The 20,482-nt window shown below is 33.2% G+C and overlaps 4 protein-coding genes across 4 annotated transcripts; 2 read left to right on the top strand and 2 right to left on the bottom strand.

The window, feature by feature from the left end:
• Nucleotides 1-1,714: 1,714 nt before the first annotated feature.
• On the bottom strand, nucleotides 1,715-3,623 carry LOC108213318 (transcription factor MYB20). Its single transcript, XM_017385102.2, has 3 exons — nucleotides 3,275-3,623; nucleotides 2,985-3,114; nucleotides 1,715-2,617 (listed from the first exon to the last, which is right to left on the bottom strand). Exons 1-3 carry the CDS (start codon nucleotides 3,405-3,407, stop codon nucleotides 1,972-1,974), a joined length of 909 nt encoding a protein of 302 aa, XP_017240591.1. The 5' UTR covers nucleotides 3,408-3,623; the 3' UTR covers nucleotides 1,715-1,971.
• Nucleotides 3,624-8,510: 4,887 nt separating this feature from the next.
• LOC108203162 (ADP-ribosylation factor-like protein 8c) lies at nucleotides 8,511-14,786 on the top strand. The gene is made up of 6 exons (XM_017371936.2): nucleotides 8,511-8,651; nucleotides 13,093-13,174; nucleotides 13,293-13,325; nucleotides 13,406-13,527; nucleotides 14,258-14,419; nucleotides 14,528-14,786. Exons 1-6 carry the CDS (start codon nucleotides 8,614-8,616, stop codon nucleotides 14,643-14,645), a joined length of 555 nt encoding a protein of 184 aa, XP_017227425.1. The 5' UTR covers nucleotides 8,511-8,613; the 3' UTR covers nucleotides 14,646-14,786.
• Nucleotides 8,513-12,373, top strand: LOC108203155 (putative pentatricopeptide repeat-containing protein At3g23330). The gene is made up of 2 exons (XM_017371922.2): nucleotides 8,513-8,651; nucleotides 10,306-12,373. Exon 2 carries the CDS (start codon nucleotides 10,393-10,395, stop codon nucleotides 12,199-12,201), a length of 1,809 nt encoding a protein of 602 aa, XP_017227411.1. The 5' UTR covers nucleotides 8,513-8,651; nucleotides 10,306-10,392; the 3' UTR covers nucleotides 12,202-12,373.
• A 740-nt stretch (nucleotides 14,787-15,526) lies between the features above and the next one.
• Nucleotides 15,527-18,718, bottom strand: LOC108203147 (probable inactive receptor kinase At1g48480). The gene is made up of 2 exons (XM_017371910.2): nucleotides 17,209-18,718; nucleotides 15,527-16,430 (listed from the first exon to the last, which is right to left on the bottom strand). The coding sequence occupies exons 1-2, from the start codon at nucleotides 18,488-18,490 to the stop codon at nucleotides 15,796-15,798; spliced, it is 1,917 nt and encodes a 638-aa protein (XP_017227399.1). The 5' UTR covers nucleotides 18,491-18,718; the 3' UTR covers nucleotides 15,527-15,795.
• Nucleotides 18,719-20,482: the final 1,764 nt, after the last annotated feature.

Genomic DNA, 20,482 nt, shown 5'->3' with positions numbered 1-20,482 from the left:
AACTTTTTCTTAATCCAAAATAGATTCTACCTTCTTATTGCATGTTTATGAATCCTTTTCTTAATTCAAAAACAAATTATGTTTATCAATTTTAATTTAGAACCATATAAATTTTTTGAAAAATATTTAAATCACATTATATATTTTTTTAACCTAGGATCCCGCAACCGCTACCCTTCGGATCACGCAATAGCGTTAATCCACCCTTTGGGAGTCGAACCTGTGACCAAGAGGATACATATCCTCTCTTTAACCAGCTAAACCAACCCTTGCGGGCTATTTAAATCACACTATAATAATTCTAATATAAAATACATTTATAAATATAATCAAATAAAAGTTGGCAATAACGTATTTCACTCAAAATATATTAAAATTTGATAGAAAGAATTTAATACTTTGGCAGGGTACATACGATAAAAGGAATGGCTTCATTACAATAGTTTATTTGAAGCCATTAATGACTGTGATGATGTATTTACCACAGTTCTAACTTACAAACAAATTATAATTTCGAATTTTATTTTATTGAAAATTTTAATTTATTATTTATAAATTAAATTTCTTCACACCATTTAAAATATATTTAAGAGATTTATAAATAATTAAAAAGCTCCCGTGCCTTGCACGGGCTATAAGCTAGTTATATTAAAGGCAGGAATTTAAGGTCCAGTGGCCTGCTTATAAACTTGAGACTCTAGGGTTTTGTGTCAAACCAAAGCCTATCCATACCATTTGAATACCATGTAAGCCAAAATAAATTACAAGCAGTAATTTTATATAAACACTCATGCAGACTAGACCTGTCAATCGTGTCGTGTACTTTCACGTTTCGTGTACTTGAAGGTGAAACCCGTACCCGACCCGTTTCGGATTCGTGTACCTAATCTCAAACCCGTACCCGTTTCGAAACGTGTCGTGTACTTTTCGTGTAGTTTTTGTGTACATTTAATATAAATATAATAATTTAATTTAATTTAAATATATTTTAAAAAAATACATTATTATGTATTATTTAATGAAATATATGCATTTTTATGTATTATATAGTGAAATATATATTAAATCTTTATATATGTATACAATTGTGTACAAATTTGTACATGTATATATATTATATATATAAATATATATATTTTTACACGAACATATATTTATTTTTTTAAAAATATATATATATCGTGTACATTCGTGTACTTTCGTGTATATAAAATAAAAACCCGAACCCGACACTAAATTCAACGTGTATTTTCGTGTTCGTGTACTTTCGTGTTCGTGTACCGAATATTGAAAACCAAACCCGAACTTTTCGTATCGTGTTTTCGTGTCGTGTACCAAATTGCCAGGTCTAATGCAGACATTTATATAGGGTCGGTTTGGCCAAATTGAAAAAAATTAAATATTATTTAATGAAATAAGAAATTACAAAAATAGGTTATGATTCGTAAGTGATTCACTTATTAAAGTATTACAAGTCATGAGAAAAAGAAGCTGGTCTCTCAACTTACTGTTTTTTCCGGGGACAACACTTCCTATAAAAATTTCTATTTTACACAAGTTTTTAAGAAATATATTATTAAAAGTGTTATTATATTTTTAGTTTTTTACACAAACGTTTCAGGACAAAGACGCACATAGCACACTTCATAGTTCATAGCATTTGTATATCAACATCAACCGTATCCGTATAAACAATATCAAGTTAAATATCACATTTCCAGTAAAGAAAAGATAAGATATGAATAAGGTAAAATAATTACAGTGAACCCTTATACATGAATTACATCTGCATTCATCTAAGTAAGTATTAGCAAAGGTTAACTACCAAGATAATCTTTCCTTTCTGCTAATTACAAAGCGACAGCTTTACTTTCTCAGCCTCATTTATTCATTCTCTAAACTCTACATTAAACAAACAAAATTACACAAAAAAAAAACATGAAAAAAAATATTAAAAATTAGCAAGTCCCCTCACATGAGCTCAAACTTCCAAGATTCTTCATCCATTACCATTCTTGAGTACTGGTTAAAATCATGATGAGCAGCAGGAGGAGGAGGAAGGGGAGGATTCACAGTAAAAATATCATTATTTCTGTCAGCTGTGTCAATATCATTATTTAGCAAATCCATGTAGTTGAAGTCATCATGCATATCCCAGAATCCCAAGTTATTTGGTGTGCAAGCATCACCATTAAGCCATTCAAAACTTGGCAAAAACTCCAAATCTTCAAGTAAGTTGTTAATATTTGTGGTTGATGAAGTAGAGGTTGAAGATGAGGAGCAAGGCACAGAGGACTCTGAAACAAGAATCTCATGAGGCTCTATTAGAGGCACTTCATCTGTGCAAAAACCATTGTTTATGACTTCCATTGATGGATCAGCTTCTGAAAGGCTCTGGTTCTCATCTTCTTGAATAGTCACTGTCTCTAGCACTTCAGGTGACTTGGGATTTTGTTGGTCTTGAGCTGGTTCTGGTGGAGGAGGAGGTGGTGGTAGTGGCTTGTGAGTCAGAGGATCAATTCCCATCTTCCTTAATTTTTTCTTAATATGTGTATTCCAATGATTCTTAATCTCATTATCAGTTCTCCCAGGAAGATTAGAGGCAATCTTGGACCATCTGCAACCATCATATATTTCATGAATAATTAGTTTGTCAAGAATGTGATGGCCACTTAAAGTTGTCCATGCTAAAAAAGTAATCTTGCTGCATGCCTAAAAAGATTCTTGGAAATTAAATAAAACTTCTGTTTCATCTTTCTATGAAAACATTATGGTAGTATACAAATTGAACAAGAACAGATGATGAAAAAGGACAGTATGGAGCTAAAATTCAGTGCCACTTCATTTGCACTGTCTGCCACTTTTTGACCTCAAAAATATACTATGTGTTTAGCCATGACTAGCAATTTTCTTTTAACTTCAAATCAGTAATCTGATGTTGATGCCTGAATTAAAGAAAACTTAGTAGGCAATAGCAAATTTACCTATTGCCAAGTTGAGAATGGAGGTCAATGACCAAGTTCTCCTCATATTCCGATAACAACCCTCTCTTTAAATCCGGTCTCAGATAGTTTGTCCATCTCAACCTGCAGCTCTTACCACACCTCAGCAGTCCTGTAATGCCCAAAAAACACCCAGTTACAATATATCCTTGCAAGTTCCAATATTTGCAAAATAGACTCAAACGTCAACATATAATAAGCGCGACAAGTATGAAGCAGTCGAGACTCAGACATATAATATTTAGAAGGTAAAGTAAAGGATAGAGAAAAACCTGCAAGTTTAGGAACAGCTCTCCAACAGCATTGGCCATTAGTGAGAATAAAGTTGATGAGCTTCTTATCTTCATCAGCAGTCCATGGTCCCTTCTTCAAACCAACTTTGTCACAGCATGGTTGCCTCCCCATTATCTCCCTTGATACTTTCTTGTATTTGTTATCAAATATTATGTATACACTTACACTAATTCAATGCAAGTTTAATCAGCAATATAAATTATGTAGCAAGAGAGACAGAGAGAGATTTGTATTTATAAATAGCTAGGGAGAGAGAAGGTGGAGTTGTCTGACTAATGCTAGCTTCAAATCACCACTTCACATATATATACACATCAAAAATCAACCCCTCCACTGTACAGGACACCACATCGCTTACTTCATCCACATTGTACTCTTTTTTATTTTATTTTTATTTTGTTGAATAAATATTTTTATTTTCTTTAACAGACATCCACTCGTGTGTTCAACCATTCAACGCGTTCTATGACTTTAAGGGTTTTATCGATGCCATGTCTTATTCTTACTACAAAGATTGTTACAGTGCATTATTTTAATTCTCATGTACGGTGACATGTGATGTGAACTACTCGAGTGTAATTTATATGGATAAAAATATATGAAAAAAATTATTTTTCTTTTAATACTTATCCATCGTCATCCATTATTATACAGAAAAAATTCTCTAGATTTTACTTATTCGAGCTACCATACATGACTATTGTCATTAAATATGAACTTCAATGTTACAAAGTTCATTAGTATAAGTATCTGGTGTTTGACTCGGTTGATCTCTGTTAATTATCCTTTAATTCTGTTTGAGATTCTCTCCCAAATTTGCCGTGAAATTTGAAAACACAGTCTCATGTAAATTAATAATGTTAGGATCGTTATATTTTATTAATTTATTAAGATTTTTAATTAATCAAGATTATATATATTATTATTATGTTAAAACCAGAATTCTGTATTTTACATATTAATTTATCATAAATTAATAATTTAACAATTATTAATTTGTCATATTCTACCATCTTTTCCCATTAAAATCGTTCCATTACTTTATTTAGCATTTAGGTTTTCTCTTAAAGAAACTACAATATCGTAACATCTGTATTTGGCCTATAATGCACAACTCCTATATAAATCTGTGACAATATAAGTATATACTATTTGAACAATATATATATATATTTAAGAACAACATTTTCATGATTAAAAGATAAGACGATCCCACAGGAAAAATGAGAAGAAGAAAGCGGTAAAATAATGCCTTTTTAGTGATAAATACCAACATTTCGTAAATATACACTTCCAAGATTTAGGTGAAACATTATCATCTATAGTTTTTCCCTTTGACACTATCAAAAACATGTTTAAAAATGAAGTTTGTTCGTTACTTGTACAATAAGCATGAAAGTATATGTTAATATATCTAACACTTGCCACAGGCTATTGCTAGTGCAGGCAATTTTCCGTATTTTGTACTACCATTTATGGTACTAATCTTATCTTTGATATTATCTTAAGTCAATTTTTTTTAATGCACATAACGACAATTTTGTATACAAGTACAAGTTACTATGTGGGTGTTTGGCAGCGGTGCTTCTGGGCTTAAAAGCTTGAAAGCCCGCTCCTCTCTAGTTTGATGCATGTTTGGCAAAATTTTTAAAGCACCTAATGAAGAGGAAAAAAGCTCACGAAAGAAGTTACAAATCGTAGCTTTTATTTGACCCAGCTTATTTCTATCGGCTCTTTTTAAACGCAAAATGATGATATATGTTATTCTGGTTATGTGATTGAGAGATAGTCGTAATTTATTATTAATAATTTAAATTTTAATATCATTTAATTAGTAATTTAGTATTAATAAATTGAATTTTAATTATATTAAATTATATTAACCAATTTATTATATTTTCTCATGAAAATTTAGTTTTTACAATTTGTTATCTATTTATAAAAAAATTCTGTTATTAATATGTAAAATTAATGAAAAAAGATATTTGTTGCGTAACATAATAGAGTTAGAAAGGGTTACTTAATAATTGAAATAGAATATGTTAGAGTTAAAAAGAGTTAAACAAAGGTCCTTGTTAAAAAAAATATTCAGAATTGAATGTTTATAATTTTATTTTTAATATCATTATAATTTTTTTATGAAATATTATATGATAATATATAGTCATGAGTATTTTTATTATTTTCTGACTAACTTATAAGTTAAGTCATCCAAACACTTAAAAACTTACAAGTCATCGTATCCAAACACTTCTGATAACTTATTAGTCCAAACCAACTTATAACTTCAAATCCACTTCTTTATTTTAAACAATAAGTCACTTATTTTAAATTCAGCCAAACAGCCTCTATGTTACATTCGGACGTAATGCAGAAATTCACTTTAATTCTGGGAGAAACATATTATAGAAGTGTTACATGATTTTAGAAGGTAGATATTTTTCTCTCAGGATTTTGTTTATATATATTAAATTTGAAACATCGAGTATTTAGTGTTTTTTTAAGTTGTTTTATTAATATCAACCTTAAAGTTAATCTTAGAAATCGGTCAATAATTAAAAATATGCGTTTTATATTTTAATAATTAAAACCCCAACATTCGAATGCTTATGTCAATCTATCGTAGACATGATGTTGTGGAGATGTATATATATATCATAAAATTGGAGCTGGCCTTTCTCATTTTACTCGATTGTCTATTTGTTAATAGAAAGTGTTGAGCATGCTTTTTAGACACTTTAGACGTTTGGTACCCCCACCGCCACACGTATATGGTACATATTTACTCTTATCCCGAACGAATTTATTATGTAGAAGAATTATTGTAACTCGAGGATTATACTAACGGGAAACACTTAATTGCTTTGTCAAACAATTTATGTAAGTCAAGTAAACTAATATTCACATGTGATAATTCTATGGGTACAGTTTGAAATCCCTGGGACTTATTTGGATAAAAAAAATCCATCTAAAATATTGTAAAGATTATTTATGTACATTTACAAAAATAAGATAATAATTTAAGTAGAACTTAGTCTTGATGAGATCGCTCCGATCATTTTTATAAAGTTTTTTTTTTAACTTTTATTTTAAATATAATTATGTAATTTATTAGAAGAAGAGAAATTTTAAAATAATTTATAGGATAAGTACTGTGTTAATTTAAAATGCTCATGTTTTTTTCATTTTTATAGGCGATGCAGGCTACAACTCTCCCGAGAAAAGTGTCTAACAGACAGTACGGGGCCTATGGGCGGTCCAAGAAAAACACATGGGTATGTTGTATCTAACTGGGCTATCCAGTTTCATGATATTTACTCGATTGCATAGAATTGAAGTCTTGTTAGTTTGGTTTGTGTGACGAAATTATGAGGTAGGAGTGATTTTGCATTGCATTACTCTATGATTAAAATTATTTTTCTGGCGTAAAACGCATGCAAGTACTCTTATTAGTTACAAAACGACTTGCATGACATTCGTTTCGATTAAACTTTTGTGGATCATATCGGAATTAGATATGAGTCATGGTTACATATCTCAGTGGAGTTGTGAGGAAGGAGCTTTTGAGTCTCAGTGAAGTTTATAAATTATGCACACTTTAATCATCTAAGTTTGGACCAATATGCACATAAGCCATCTAACTTAACCACACTTGAGATGCCTCGCAGAAACATTGAAGCCACATTATCAGCAGAAAGTGGCTCTTCCAAAGATCCGTGGTGCATCTTCACCGGCGTAACTGGTAAGTGCAAACTGCAAAGAGTGGTGGACAGTGGACAGTTGTACCTAACGAGGTTGGTAGACCTCACGTTGTCTCCCTCCAAAACATATCATCTTATTGCAAACTTTTCAATTTATGATTTTGAGCAAGCCTTCAATACTTCGACTGACGGGATCATGTAATAGAATTGCATTTCGCTCTGCAAGGTTTTCTTCCTTCATTGCTCCCGGGGAGTAATCTGAATAAAGTCTTCCAACTTTAGAACATGATCATAGTTAAGCTTCGACCTCGCAATTCAATACACGATATGAAAACACTCTATCGAACACTAAATGAAAATTTTCAAATTTTCATACACGAACACAAAAGTACACAGTTCAATTTAGTGTCCCATTAGTTTTCATTTACATGAAAATACATGAATGTATGTACAAGGTATAAATATATTTTTTAAATCAATTAATATATTTTCATGTAAAAAAATATATATTTACTTATAATATATATATATATATATATATGTATAATTTGTACATAATTATATGTAAATACAAAAATTTAATTAATATTTCATAAAATAATACATAAAAATATATTTTAATTAATTTTTTAATTATATTTTATATTAAATGTACACAAACACATTTCGAAAGAGATATGAGTTTGATATTAAGTACATTTCAAAACAGATATGAGTCGGGGGAAAAATGGCATTTAACATTAATTTTATATTTAGCCCTTCCATGGACCAGATTCATAGAGACGGACGGGTATTTTGAAGATCACATGTGCTATCTTTTTCTCAAGGAGTTGTCAATTTTAGTATGCTGACAAACTTTTCATCCCCAGTATGATTCACAAGAAGATGCTTGCAATTGATTCAGAGGATGCTCAGCAGAAAGGCCATCTTAACTCTTAAGGTTGGTGAGTTTGGCACTAGTTTTGTAAGCAATGCGTTTTGTAGAAGTTCAAACTCCGACATATTAATCATCACAGGATCGCGTGGAAGGTTATCCGCGAGGACAAAAAACAACGTTAGCTGCAATTTGGGTAAACTTAAAAAAAGGTGCTTCTTCTCGAAATAAAGAAGTGGGTTAGAATTGGGTAGTAAATTAAGATTTATAAATGATTAAACGATTTGGATAATAAATTCTCGCACAAAATTAGTATTATCAATTTTTTATAAATAATTCTGATTTTTTACACAAACGAGTCAAAAAAAAGTAGAAATAGAAACCAACACGCAAGAAACATATGTCAAATTGTAGTTTTAAACAAAATATTAATTTATTATTTTATATATTAAAATTCGAAACTAATTTTGAGGATAACAATTTAAGCGTGTCAAAAACCAGATGCAAATACAGGTATTAAAACCCGGAGAGAATACATGGGCCGTCTACCAGAACATTTGGGCCCGCCGTTGATACTGGGCCATCGTGCATAATAACTGCCAAAGCCCAGCAGAAACAGAGTTTCGGCTTTAGTCGGCGGAGTTTCCTTGTACTCATTGTCTTGTTGACGATTCTGAAAATACAGAAATTACATATACATTTTTGTAAGTATCATTAATTTCATCTGGGCTTTTCTTCAATTATGGGTTTGTGGGATTCTCTTCTCAACTGGCTCCGGAGGTATTTTTTATCTTCTTTATCTTGCTATCTCTCTCTCTCTATGTGTTTGTATACTGTATATTTTGAATTTGTCTGCAATTTTCTAGCTTTTCAAGTTACTAAAAAATTGGAATTTGTGGATTTGTAAGTGGTAATTTATGAGAATTAAGGAAGAGAATGGATAATAAGTGAATATTTTTATTGTTTTTTTACTGACTATATTGTGTATTTTGTGTGGTTGTGGGGAAGTTGAAGATTCTAGCTTTTAAAGTCTTTGACAAATGGAGATTGGAACTAATAATTTAACAGAATTATTTATTAAATTAGTTTTTTATTTATGTTTTGATCTGATATAATTGTGTACGAAATTAAATATGTGTATTATCAGATTAGGAAGATTGATGAATTTATAACTGTGGTGATATTTTCCTCTGAGGAACCAAGATTTAGGATAATGCTAAGTAGTTACTCCCTCTGTCCCCTGAAATAATATACATATGGGATGCTGCACGGAGATTAGGAAAAAATATAATTTAGTGGAATAATGTAGGAAAAGTGGGTAAAGTGAGGAGACCAACTAATATTTAATATATAAAGTGAGTGTAGTGGAAAAAAGTAGTGGGTGTAGTTAAAATTTTATATTATAAAGCTTTACTATTTTGAAGATGTATACAATTAAATGGGATGTCCCAAAAACGAAACTGTATAAAAATGAATGGGACGGAGGCAGTATCTTTGAGAAATCTAGATAGTTTGTAGGATTGGTCAAATATCAATTAAGATAGATTATACTTCTATAGAGATGTAATCATCCAAGAATGATGAGAGTAGTATGTTGTGAATCAAGAAATTTGAGGATTTATTTGCTCCTCTACCAGTTATATTCAACTTGTCCTACAACTTTTTTGTTTGAGTGAGTTCTCTTTTTGCTTGATTAAATGCTTAAGAAGTTAAGAGTAATGGTAAGGGTCCCGGTTTCCACCCTTAAAGTGTTCTGAAATGCCACGGACAGTATTTTATTTGGTGGTTTGCATATATATGCAGGCAAGAGCCCGTGGGGACTGGGGCCTCTACATTTATAAGTGTTGCAATCAATCCGACATGAGCCTGAGTTAAAAAAATATAGAAATTCATTGGAAACTTGGAATGGCCTTGTACTAGTAAAATTTAGGGTATGACTAAGTATTTGACTATAAAAAAGCTTACTCTCCCTTGAGTTTTACTCATGTTTCAGCTCACTCCTAGTAGAACCAACCAGGTCCTCTTTCTCATGTGTGTTCTCTTTATTATCGATTTAATTGATTGCATGTACATTTACGGATACAAACTAATTTAACTTACAAACCACTACAAAATTTTCATTTCTATTACTCACATTTGTCGTGATTGATTTGTACAACAGTAACTCGTGACTTGGTATCCATAATTGTTGTTAAAGTTTCACCTCATCATTTTGTTATTCCAACTTTACACTTACCATTATTATGCATTTTCTAATTTGCAGTGTGCTGTTGTTATACTCAGACTGGTCAAGTTTTGTTTATATATATATATAACATTCTCACTTCTCAGATATTGTTATTTTTCGTAGAATTAGAATATTTTTATTGAATTGGTAGCTGATGACCTGTTATTATCAATCTAACGATTAGTGCTGCTTGATCATTTTATTCAGGTGAGAAGTTTGTTGAAACCATTGCATATGTACTTATGTACTTATAGGAAAACTACTAACAAAAAGTGAAACTCATATATTAAATTGATGAATTCTACCCAAGCACTTGTGAAGTCATTTCTAGACAGTCCATTTACAATCAAGTCAAAGTCTCAAGCGATCCAGCTTCATGCACAAATCATCAAAACATCCGCACACCCCATTTTGTTTGCTTCAAGAATATCAACCCTTCTTTCAATTTACTCTAATTTCAATTTGTTACATGAATCTGTACATGTTTTTAACACCCTTCATGTCCCGCCACCTGTTCGTGCTTGGAAATCACTCATTAAAACCTATGCTTCAAATGGATGTTTTGTAAAATCTTTGGCTTGTTTCGTTCAAATGAGAGGTTTTGGGATTAGCCCAGATCATAATATGTTCCCTTCAGTGTTAAAGTCATGCACTTCTTTAAAGGATTTGAGAGTAGGTGAGTGTGTTCATGGGTGTATTATAAGGTCTGGGATGGAGTTTGATCTTTATACTGGAAATGCACTTATGAATATGTATTCTAAATTGTGGAGTTTGGTGGGTTGTTGTGGGCCTGAGAGTAAGGGTCACCATGTGTTTGATAAAAGGCTTGAGAGAGGGGAAATGTATCGAAATGGTGGTGGTTTAGATTGGAATGATGGGAAGTTGTTTACGAGGAGTGATATAGTAATTGATGGAGTTAGAAAATTGTTTGAAGTGATGCCTGTTAGGGATATTGTTTCTTGGAACACCGTGATTGCAGGGTATGCTCAAAATGGAATGTTTGGCGAAGCTTTACGAATGCTTAGGGAGATGGGGAATGCTAATTTAAAGCCTGATGTTTTTACGCTATCTAGTGTACTTCCTATTTTTGCTGAATATGTGGATGTTTTGAGAGGGAAGGAGATTCATGGATATGTCATAAGGCATGGGTTTGGTGAGGATGTTTTTATTGGCAGTAGCTTGATTGACATGTATGCAAATTGTATGAGGACACAAGATTCGAATAGCGTATTCCGTTTGCTGCCTTATAAAGATTATGTATCCTGGAACAGTGTTATCGCAGGTTGTGTGCAAAATGGTTTATTCGATGAAGGCTTGACCTTGTTCAGGCAGATGGTGATAGCTGAAATCAAGCCCGTGGAAGTTTCTTTTTCAAGTATCATACCTGCATGTGCTCACTTGACACTACTTTTGGGAAGACAACTTCATGGCTACATATTAAGGGGTGGTTTTGATGACAATGTTTTTATAGCAAGCTCCCTGGTAGACATGTACGCAAAGTGTGGGAATATAAGGATTGCTAGATTGATTTTTGATGATATAGAAAGACCAGACATGGTGGCATGGACAGCTATGATAATGGGTTATGCCTTACACGGGCATCCTCGTGATGCAATTTCCTCTTTTGAGCAGATGGTTTTGGATGGAGTGAAACCCAGTGATGTGGTATTCTTGGCTGTTCTCACTGCGTGTAGCCATGGTGGAATGGTAGATGAAGCTTTGAAATATTTCAGCATTATGACCCAAGAATATGGAATTTCTCCCTGTTTGGAGCATTATGCTGCTATATCGGACCTTTTAGCCCGAGCTGGAAAATTGGAGGAAGCCTACAAGTTTATCTCTAACATGCAAATTAAGCAAACCGGAAGTATCTGGTTAACTTTGTTGACTGCATGTAGATCTAGCAACAACATTGAACTAGCCGAAAAGATTTCCAAGAAAATAGTTGCGTTAGATCCCAAGAATATGGGTGCATATGTTCTCTTATCTAATACCTATTCTGCCTCTGAGAGATGGAGAGATGCAGCGAATTTGCGTTCCAATATGCGAAACAAAGGCTTGAAAAAGAAGGCAGCTTCTAGCTGGATTGAAGGCAGCTTCTAGCTAGCAGACATGTCTAATATCAGATGTGACAAGTTACAAATTGGTGGTTAATAGAGAAGTAAAACGCTTAGTCACTGCTTTAACAGGGCTCCAATCTGGTGTCATGATTAGGGTGTTGTTCAGGAAAGGGGATATAGCTGTGTTGAAGTATGGTACTCGGGAAAGTACTCAAGATGCGATCTGATTGAGCTTGTTAAAAGTTATTAAGGGGCATGTAAGAGCTAATGGCCTAATACTATTTACAGTATCAAGGGTTAAGTATTCGAATGAGAGAAAGAGATAGGAAAGCTTGTGGCATCGTGCAAAAATTTTCTTTTTTTGCATCATTCATTTGCAAGATCTATATAAAGTTAGCCTCTGCTAGTTAGAATATGGCAGCAGGAAGTTAGATTGGGTGCATTTTACTTAATCAGATAGTAGTGAACTTTAGAGTTGTGAAAACAGCAAAATCATGACACATCACTTTGAAGGTATAACCCTGGGTAGTTGTGTTACTATTTGTCATTACATACTTGAAATTGTAAACTAGGTCAAACTCGACTAAGTCAAATTATACTAAATTCTTTTTACTTAACTAATGATGAAGACAGTGTTATAGTTAATACTGATTGTCCAATAGAGCAATTGACAAGTAAACCACTCGTCGCACATAATACGTTCTTGTATATATTGCTTCTTCTATGTGTTCTTGTGACATGATTACCTTGATCTTTTTGCTTTGTTAGAAATATTTTGTGGTGATATAGAGGATATTTTTTTCTATCCATTATTGTTTTAGTGATTCAGTAATATTCTTATTTTAGTGATTCAGTAATTTGCTATTAACATAACCAAGTTATTGGCCTTCTTTCATTGTATGTCATCTACTCTTCTCACATTTTTCTATACCAGTTTATTTTATAAACAGGAAATGGAACTTTCCTTGGTAGGTCTTCAGAATGCAGGAAAGACATCTCTTGTTAATGCCATTGCTGTGAGTGAAGTTCCCGCTTTCAATTTTTGTTCATATTTCTAAACACCTCGGTTGTAGATTACTTAAATCCAAGATTACTTCTATGTTTTAATTAATATTCTGTTTTGTTATTTATCAGACAGGTGGTTACAGTGAAGACATGATTCCAACTGTAGGTCTCTATTTGTCCGAGTGATTCTTATGAATATATGATTCTAGAATTTTTTTAATTAACTTACAATTATCAATTAGGTTGGCTTTAACATGCGGAAAGTAACAAAAGGCAATGTAACTATCAAACTTTGGGATCTTGGAGGTCAACGGAGGTTTCGCACTATGTGGGAGCGTTATTGCCGGGGCGTTTCGTCGATTCTGTAATTTTTTTATCTTGTACCTTTATCTGTGTTGCATCATGTAGATCATTTTGTTAATATCCAACTACAAGATGCATTTGCAGTTCCAAAAATACTTGTGAACAGCCTTATTGTTCTTTCTTTCCTTAAGTTCTTGTTATTAGCATCTGAGTTTGAGATCTGTGGGTTTCGAGAATAAGTGTTAGTTAACTTCTGTGAGCAAGTTTAGTTAATTGCAAAACACACCCTTTTAGTTCGGGCAAATTGTAATTATCACCTAAACTTTAGATGATTGCATAATGCATTTCTTAACATGTTTTAGCGTCACATGTGGAACCCTTTCAGCCCATTTTCCTCTATTTTGACCTATCACTATGTTAAATTAAAGGGGTAAAATAGACTTAAGAGTCTATAACATCATATTTGTTTATTTCACCCTTTTAATTTCCACGGTGATAGGTCAAAAACATACAAAAATGGGCCAAAAGGGTTCAATGTGAGGCGCCAAAACATATTTAGGGATGCATTCTGCAATCATCTAAAGTTTAGGTAATCAAGTGCGATTGGCCTGAACTAAAGAGATGCGTTTTGCAGTCAACTCTTAAAATTTAAATTAGCTGATCTAAAACTAAAGTCTCTATGGTGAACGAATAATGTAACTTTTTCCTTTGTAGCATCTTTCAGCTGTTCTGCTCTTCTTAAGACATGCTATCCTATTATATAAATTCTGATCATTATGTAAAAAGAGCAGGTATGTAGTTGATGCAGCTGACAGAGATAGCGTTCCTATATCACGGGCAGAGCTGCATGAGCTCTTGAGTAAACCTTCGCTTAGCGGAATCCCATTGCTTGTTTTAGGAAACAAAATAGACAAGTCAGAAGCTCTCTCAAAGCAAGTCTTGATGGAGCAACTGTATGTTTTCACTAAAACAAACAAATTCTCGTACAAGTAATGATATATGTACTTCTTAATTCACTGCAAGTCATATTTTTCACTTCCTTGATTCTTTTATTGTATCAGAGGTCTTGATACAATCACAGACAGAGAAGTCAGTTGCTACATGATCTCTTGCAAGGACTCCGTGAACATTGATGCTGTTTTGGACTGGCTAATCAAACACTCTAAAACAGCAAAATGAAAACTTTTTGCAACTTGGTCCGTGTTCATATGTAAGTTTGTTTGCAAGTTTGATGTTTATATATTACTCGAAAATCCTTGTAATAAGTGAGTGATATTGCTGAAAATTCGTTTGAAAAATATACGTGGATTTTCTGGATAATTCCATTTTTTTAACAATCCAGATTTAGTCTATCCTTCTTAAAGTATATTTCATGCTATATAACAAATGTATTTGTTAATTTCGTGTCCTTTCTTGTTCTCCCCAGGTCTGATAATATTTTCACGTCTCAAAAATGCTAGTAGGGGTAACGTTAGGGATAAAGCCAAGATATGATACATATAGGCATAATGCAAATAATGTATATGTTAAATTATATTCGCATATAAAATTGTGTCGATTTATATTATTATCATCTAGGTAAGAAAAACTGAGTGAGTTGATAATATAGTCTGCAGGTCATCCAAGAACACAAGTGATTAAGAAGCACAGTATATGTTGTCTCTGAAACACTTGGCAGAACTTTGTTCTTTGCATTTCTGTGTTGGATGTTTGTATTCAAAGACAAATTTGACAACTATTTACAAAAAAACTCCAAAATGCTGATGGAAACAAAATATAGTATAATAGTTTAATGTCAACATGATATATAAATATTTAAAATATACTTCACAAGGAGTAGCCCTCACATGGGCTGCTGTTAGTTGGTATTACATAATCACTATTTCAACATCACAGTTCACAGGACATAGTAACGTGCAGGCACGCTAACACGCACATTTAAAGCTCAGATCTTGTTTACATTATTTAGAATACTAAATTCTATTAAGACCCTAATTTGTATTAAGAATACTGTATTACTCATATAACAACTGATTTGCGCCAAAAATGAAGACTGGATAGAAAGCAAAAGCTAAAGTTGAAACATCAAGAAAAGAAGAATAAAGTACTTACAGGGCTCTACAACCAAGCACAAGAACTAGAAAAGTTATACACACTTCAATGAACCAGAAAGAATACTATGCTACTTTAAGAATTACAGTGTGAAATAATCAACAAAGGAGAACAATGTGTGCCAGAAAGAAAGATTCACAGTTGAAACAATTCCCACTTTAAAATAAATATCTCCGAATAAATCAAAAGAAAACATTTAAAGAATGATAATCGACTTTTAGACTGCACCTGAAGACGGTGGTGCATTTGAATCCGTATCGATTGTGTCGTTTTGTGGGTCTTGTTGTGAACTTGAGAGACAAAGCTCTTCGATTTTCTGTGATACCTCGTTCATTGAGGGACGGTTGTCAGGATACTGACCAGAACAGTCGATGGCTAGCTGTAAAAGCTGAACCATGTCCTCCTCGACGTTTTGGTACCTAAGGAGCTCAAGATCAAAAACCTCAGATGTCCATTCTTCCCTGACAACAGATTGTACCCACCTTGGGAGGTCCACGCCTTCTTCGTTCAAGAGGGCGTGGGTGGGGGCTTTACCTGTTAGGAGCTCCAGTAGCAATACACCAAAACTGTAGACATCTGCTTTCTGGGAGACCTTTCGATGATCCGTTACCTCTGGTGCCCGATAACCATCAAGACGGTTGGGACTGTTATTACGTCCGACCAATTGAGCGAGGCCAAAGTCAGAAACCCGAGCCTCATATGACGTAGTGAGAAGGACATTTGATGATTTAATGTTTCCATGGGAGACTGTAGACCCTTGAGAGTGGATGTATGCAATACCACGGGCAGCGCCAAGCGCAATTGCTGATCGTGTTTCCCAGTTTAAGGGAGTCCTGCCTGCACCTCTGTTTCCTGTGAACGTGAAACAAATATACAACAGGATTACAAAATAAAGCTAGATCAAGAATTCCACTATATAACAGAAAAGATCAGCGTCTGCTGTTAAACACTTCTTTACTGCATAAGTACAAGAGAGTGCTACAATCAATCATTTCTGACATCCTCACCTGTAATACCTACAATTTGTATCCTTCTTAATGGATACAACAAAAATCCGCGTTATATACTAAAAAGCCACTAAACGGACATTATTTGTCATAGCATCTAAAGATTGAACCAAAGCAATCAGAAAATATATGAAGATTATATTGAACATACTAATGTAGCACCATTCCACACTCACACTTCACAACTTGTGTCACAACCAAATGCTTTAAAGTGACCTCTATGTATGAACTTAAATGGATATATCTACAACTTCAATCAAATAATGCAAAAGAAACAAATAGAACAAAACCCATGTGAGTTCAATCTCATCTCTAATCTCTCAATCTTGCACGAGAGACCCACACTTGGCCCATTACAATTCATGTCATTGTCACATTCACATTAAAGCATCTGTGCTTGAAAGTAATGTATCAATCACAACAAATTCATAACACATTATATCAACAATGAATTGTAATTAATTATATATATTATGTTAAGCATGCCAAATAACACATGATGAAGCAATTCATACATCGAAATGTAAACATGATAGCATCAAAAATCACTACACAAGCAAGAATATAATCAAAAGGTAAACAGATAGCAAAATCAAAACTTAATTGCAAGAATGTTGGCTCACCATGCAGAAGTGCAGATAAACTTCCCATAGGCATGTAATCATAAACAAGTAGATTCTCTTCCGCACTGTAAAAGTAAGCTCTTAAACGCACCAAATTTTCATGATCCATTTTCCCAACACCTTCAATCTTTTCCCGGTATTCTTTCTCCGACACAGCCACTTCTCGCAACCTTTTCACGGCCACCACCACTCCCGTCTCCAAAACCGCCTTATACGCAGTCCCGAATGTCCCTTTGCCTAAAACCTCAGCAGAAGCCCTCAAAAGTCCTTCTAAATCAAACCCCTTCGCTTGTGCCCCAAAAAACACCAATTTCTTCCCCCCGCTTACCTTAGCCTCTCCTTTATCCTTCAAATCAACAGCATGACCCAAATTACCTTCATTCTCAGCCGGTTTTTCAGTACGAACTTCAACAGCTTCACTTTCCTTAACCGCCCTAACCTCATTCTTAACTTCATCTTTCTTAGCACGCTTTCTACAACATACAAAAAACAAGATCAACAAAATCACCAAAAGCGCAACAATAGATCCAACTACAATCCCTGCAATCGCACCACCAGAAAGCTTATCACTCTTCTTATCATCACTCCCCTCACTCCCATCACAAGACTTAAGAGGCCCTCCACACAATGCAGCATTCCCGACAAACGCACTCTCTGGCTTACTCCTAAGCTTAGCCGGAATTTCACCACTCAACAAATTATCAGACACATTGAACTGAACTAAACCAGGCAAATCAAGATTAGGAATTTCCCCACTAAGACTATTTTTCTCCAAATACAATGTACCTAACCGATTCAACTTATTAAAATCACTCGAAATCTCCCCCGAAAAATTATTCGAAGCCAAATTTAGCCTCACCAAATTCGTCAAACTAAATATACTACTAGGTATCTCCCCTGAAAAAAGATTCGATTGCAAATAAAGATTTCGAAGATTACTCAACGACGACAAATCTGAAGGAAGTGAGCCCGTAAGCGCATTATACCTAAGACTCAATGTGTTCAGGTGAGTCAAGTTCCCGAGTGTATTCTCCGGTAACTTCCCGGAAAGACCCATTCCGGGTATATGAAGCTCCAGAATCCGATCCGATTGGCAATAAACTCCGACCCATTTACAAGGAGATGATTCTGAGGTATTCCACAGAAGGGTTCTGCCACCAACGGCCGCCCGGAGGGCTAGCAGCACTGCTTTATCGGCGGCAAGGTCAGAATTAACGGCGGCGAAGAGAGATACAAGAAAAAACACGCCGGCGGCGCCGGAAAACAAGTGAGAAAGCGACATTGTCAAAAGGAGATTTTAATGAGTACCCAGATGGTGATTTGGAGAGTTATGAAGTGGGTTGCATCTGGTTTTGTGTGATATGATTATAGAATGGAGATTGGAGAAGATGATGAGCAGAGTGTTTTTTTTAAGAGAGGATCGATTTATAATTGGTTAAATATATGGTGATGCAATAGTTGGTGGTAAAGGTTAAGATTCTATTGGGAGGATGTTTTGGAAATGTGCTGTGATTTTGTGGAAGATGATTGGGAAACTTCTATATCAAATTTTGGACAATGTATGTGTATATCTTCTTTACATGGTACCAGCAGGAGTAATTAAGGTTAATGTTTAGCTACAAGGTAAGTACAGCTAAAGTATGGAAAGAGGGGTGTTTTACTTATTTTCGTGTATTAACTTCTTCTTTTAAAGCCATTTTCGTGTATTAACTTAAGGAAGCACGTGTTTGACAATTTAATTTTGCATAAGATATTTTTTTTCTTAGAAATATGTCTGTTCTGTAATATTATAGGAGTAATCAAGTGAAAGTATAAATTTTAATATTGTTTTTTTTTTCTATTGCTATCTTTTTTTTATCAAACAGACAACCCAAAGAAAATATATTTTGTGGGACTATCTCGTAATACAAATCGATTTTGGAAAACATTGTATATCGCAATACTTGTCGGTTTTTATTCCATATAATAATTGATTCATCTACTTTACATATCTCCAAAAATAAATATGAACTTTTATTTCACATATTAATTACTTATAAGCCAAATTTTATATTGAAATTAATAATATATTTCATGAAATCATGATAACTAATGCGGGGAAGGATAAAACATATGAATTTTAAATTTCTAAATACCTCATTGTTTCAAAATTTGAAAAGTAATTAACCGAAAACTTAAACGAATCCTAATTAGTAGATGTGTGAATCACATAAATTAAAAAACAGACTTAAAATCAAAAATTACAAAAAATAGATATAAAAAATTTGTAGCAAACGCATTAGGTGTTTGTTCTTTTTTTCATTAATATATTTTTGATATATAATAGAGTGATATATAATGGTTATGATGATTTAAATGAGTTGTCATGAAAATCAGGTAGTAATTTAACAATTTTTGATGAGAATGGGGATATTTTAATGTGATATCCCAGCTTAAATTAGTGTCTTCGAAAAAAATTAAATGAAGATATTATATTAATTTTTAAATATTATTAAAAATAATAATATTAATATAAGGAGCAAGCCTTCCGTGAAGACCCCCGGCTTAGTACACAATAAATAAAAATATTGTGTTATTATATAATATTAATATAAGTGTTAATCCAAGAGATGTCTTAGAGCAAGTCCAACAATGTTCTAACAAGTGTCTTATAAATATAATAAAAAATAGTGTCTTAGTGATCTAGGATATATTTTTGATACATGAACTCTAATGACATGCCTTATAATTGTGCTTTATTATTAAACTAATAATTTATTTGAATTAGTATTGGAGGGAAGTGAAAAAGTAGGAGAAGAGAAATGCATTGAAATGGTGGGAGGTTAATATTTTATTGAGAAAATTGGTTTTGGACATGCTTAGCAATTGCGCAAAAATAAGGCACTTTTTGGATGTCCTGGTGATTTAAGGCACGACTAGAACATTGTTGGAGCACACATTTCATCCAAATGTCTCAAATTTTAAGTTAGGATATCAATTTAAGACATTGTGGGACTTGCTATTATAACTTGTCCTAACTCATTATTTAAGGCATTTGATGAAAAATGTTGATCCAACGATATCAGTAGTGATGCCTTATAGTACAATCTCTTCAAGTCTTATTAACAGGCCACCTCCCTCCTTGCCCTATTATATGTTTTAATATAAAATTTTATACCCACTCTCTTTTTCTCTACTTTGTATTGTGCTTTAATTATGAAAGACAATCTTTAATATTAAAATATTAAACATATATTAAAATAAGGCACATTGTTAGAGTTGAACTAAGATAAAT

The sequence above is a fragment of the Daucus carota genome, chromosome 1 (assembly GCF_001625215.2).
Source record: "Daucus carota subsp. sativus chromosome 1, DH1 v3.0, whole genome shotgun sequence".
Taxonomy (NCBI): Eukaryota; Viridiplantae; Streptophyta; class Magnoliopsida; order Apiales; family Apiaceae; genus Daucus; species Daucus carota.
This window is presented reverse-complemented; position numbering and strand designations above follow the sequence as displayed.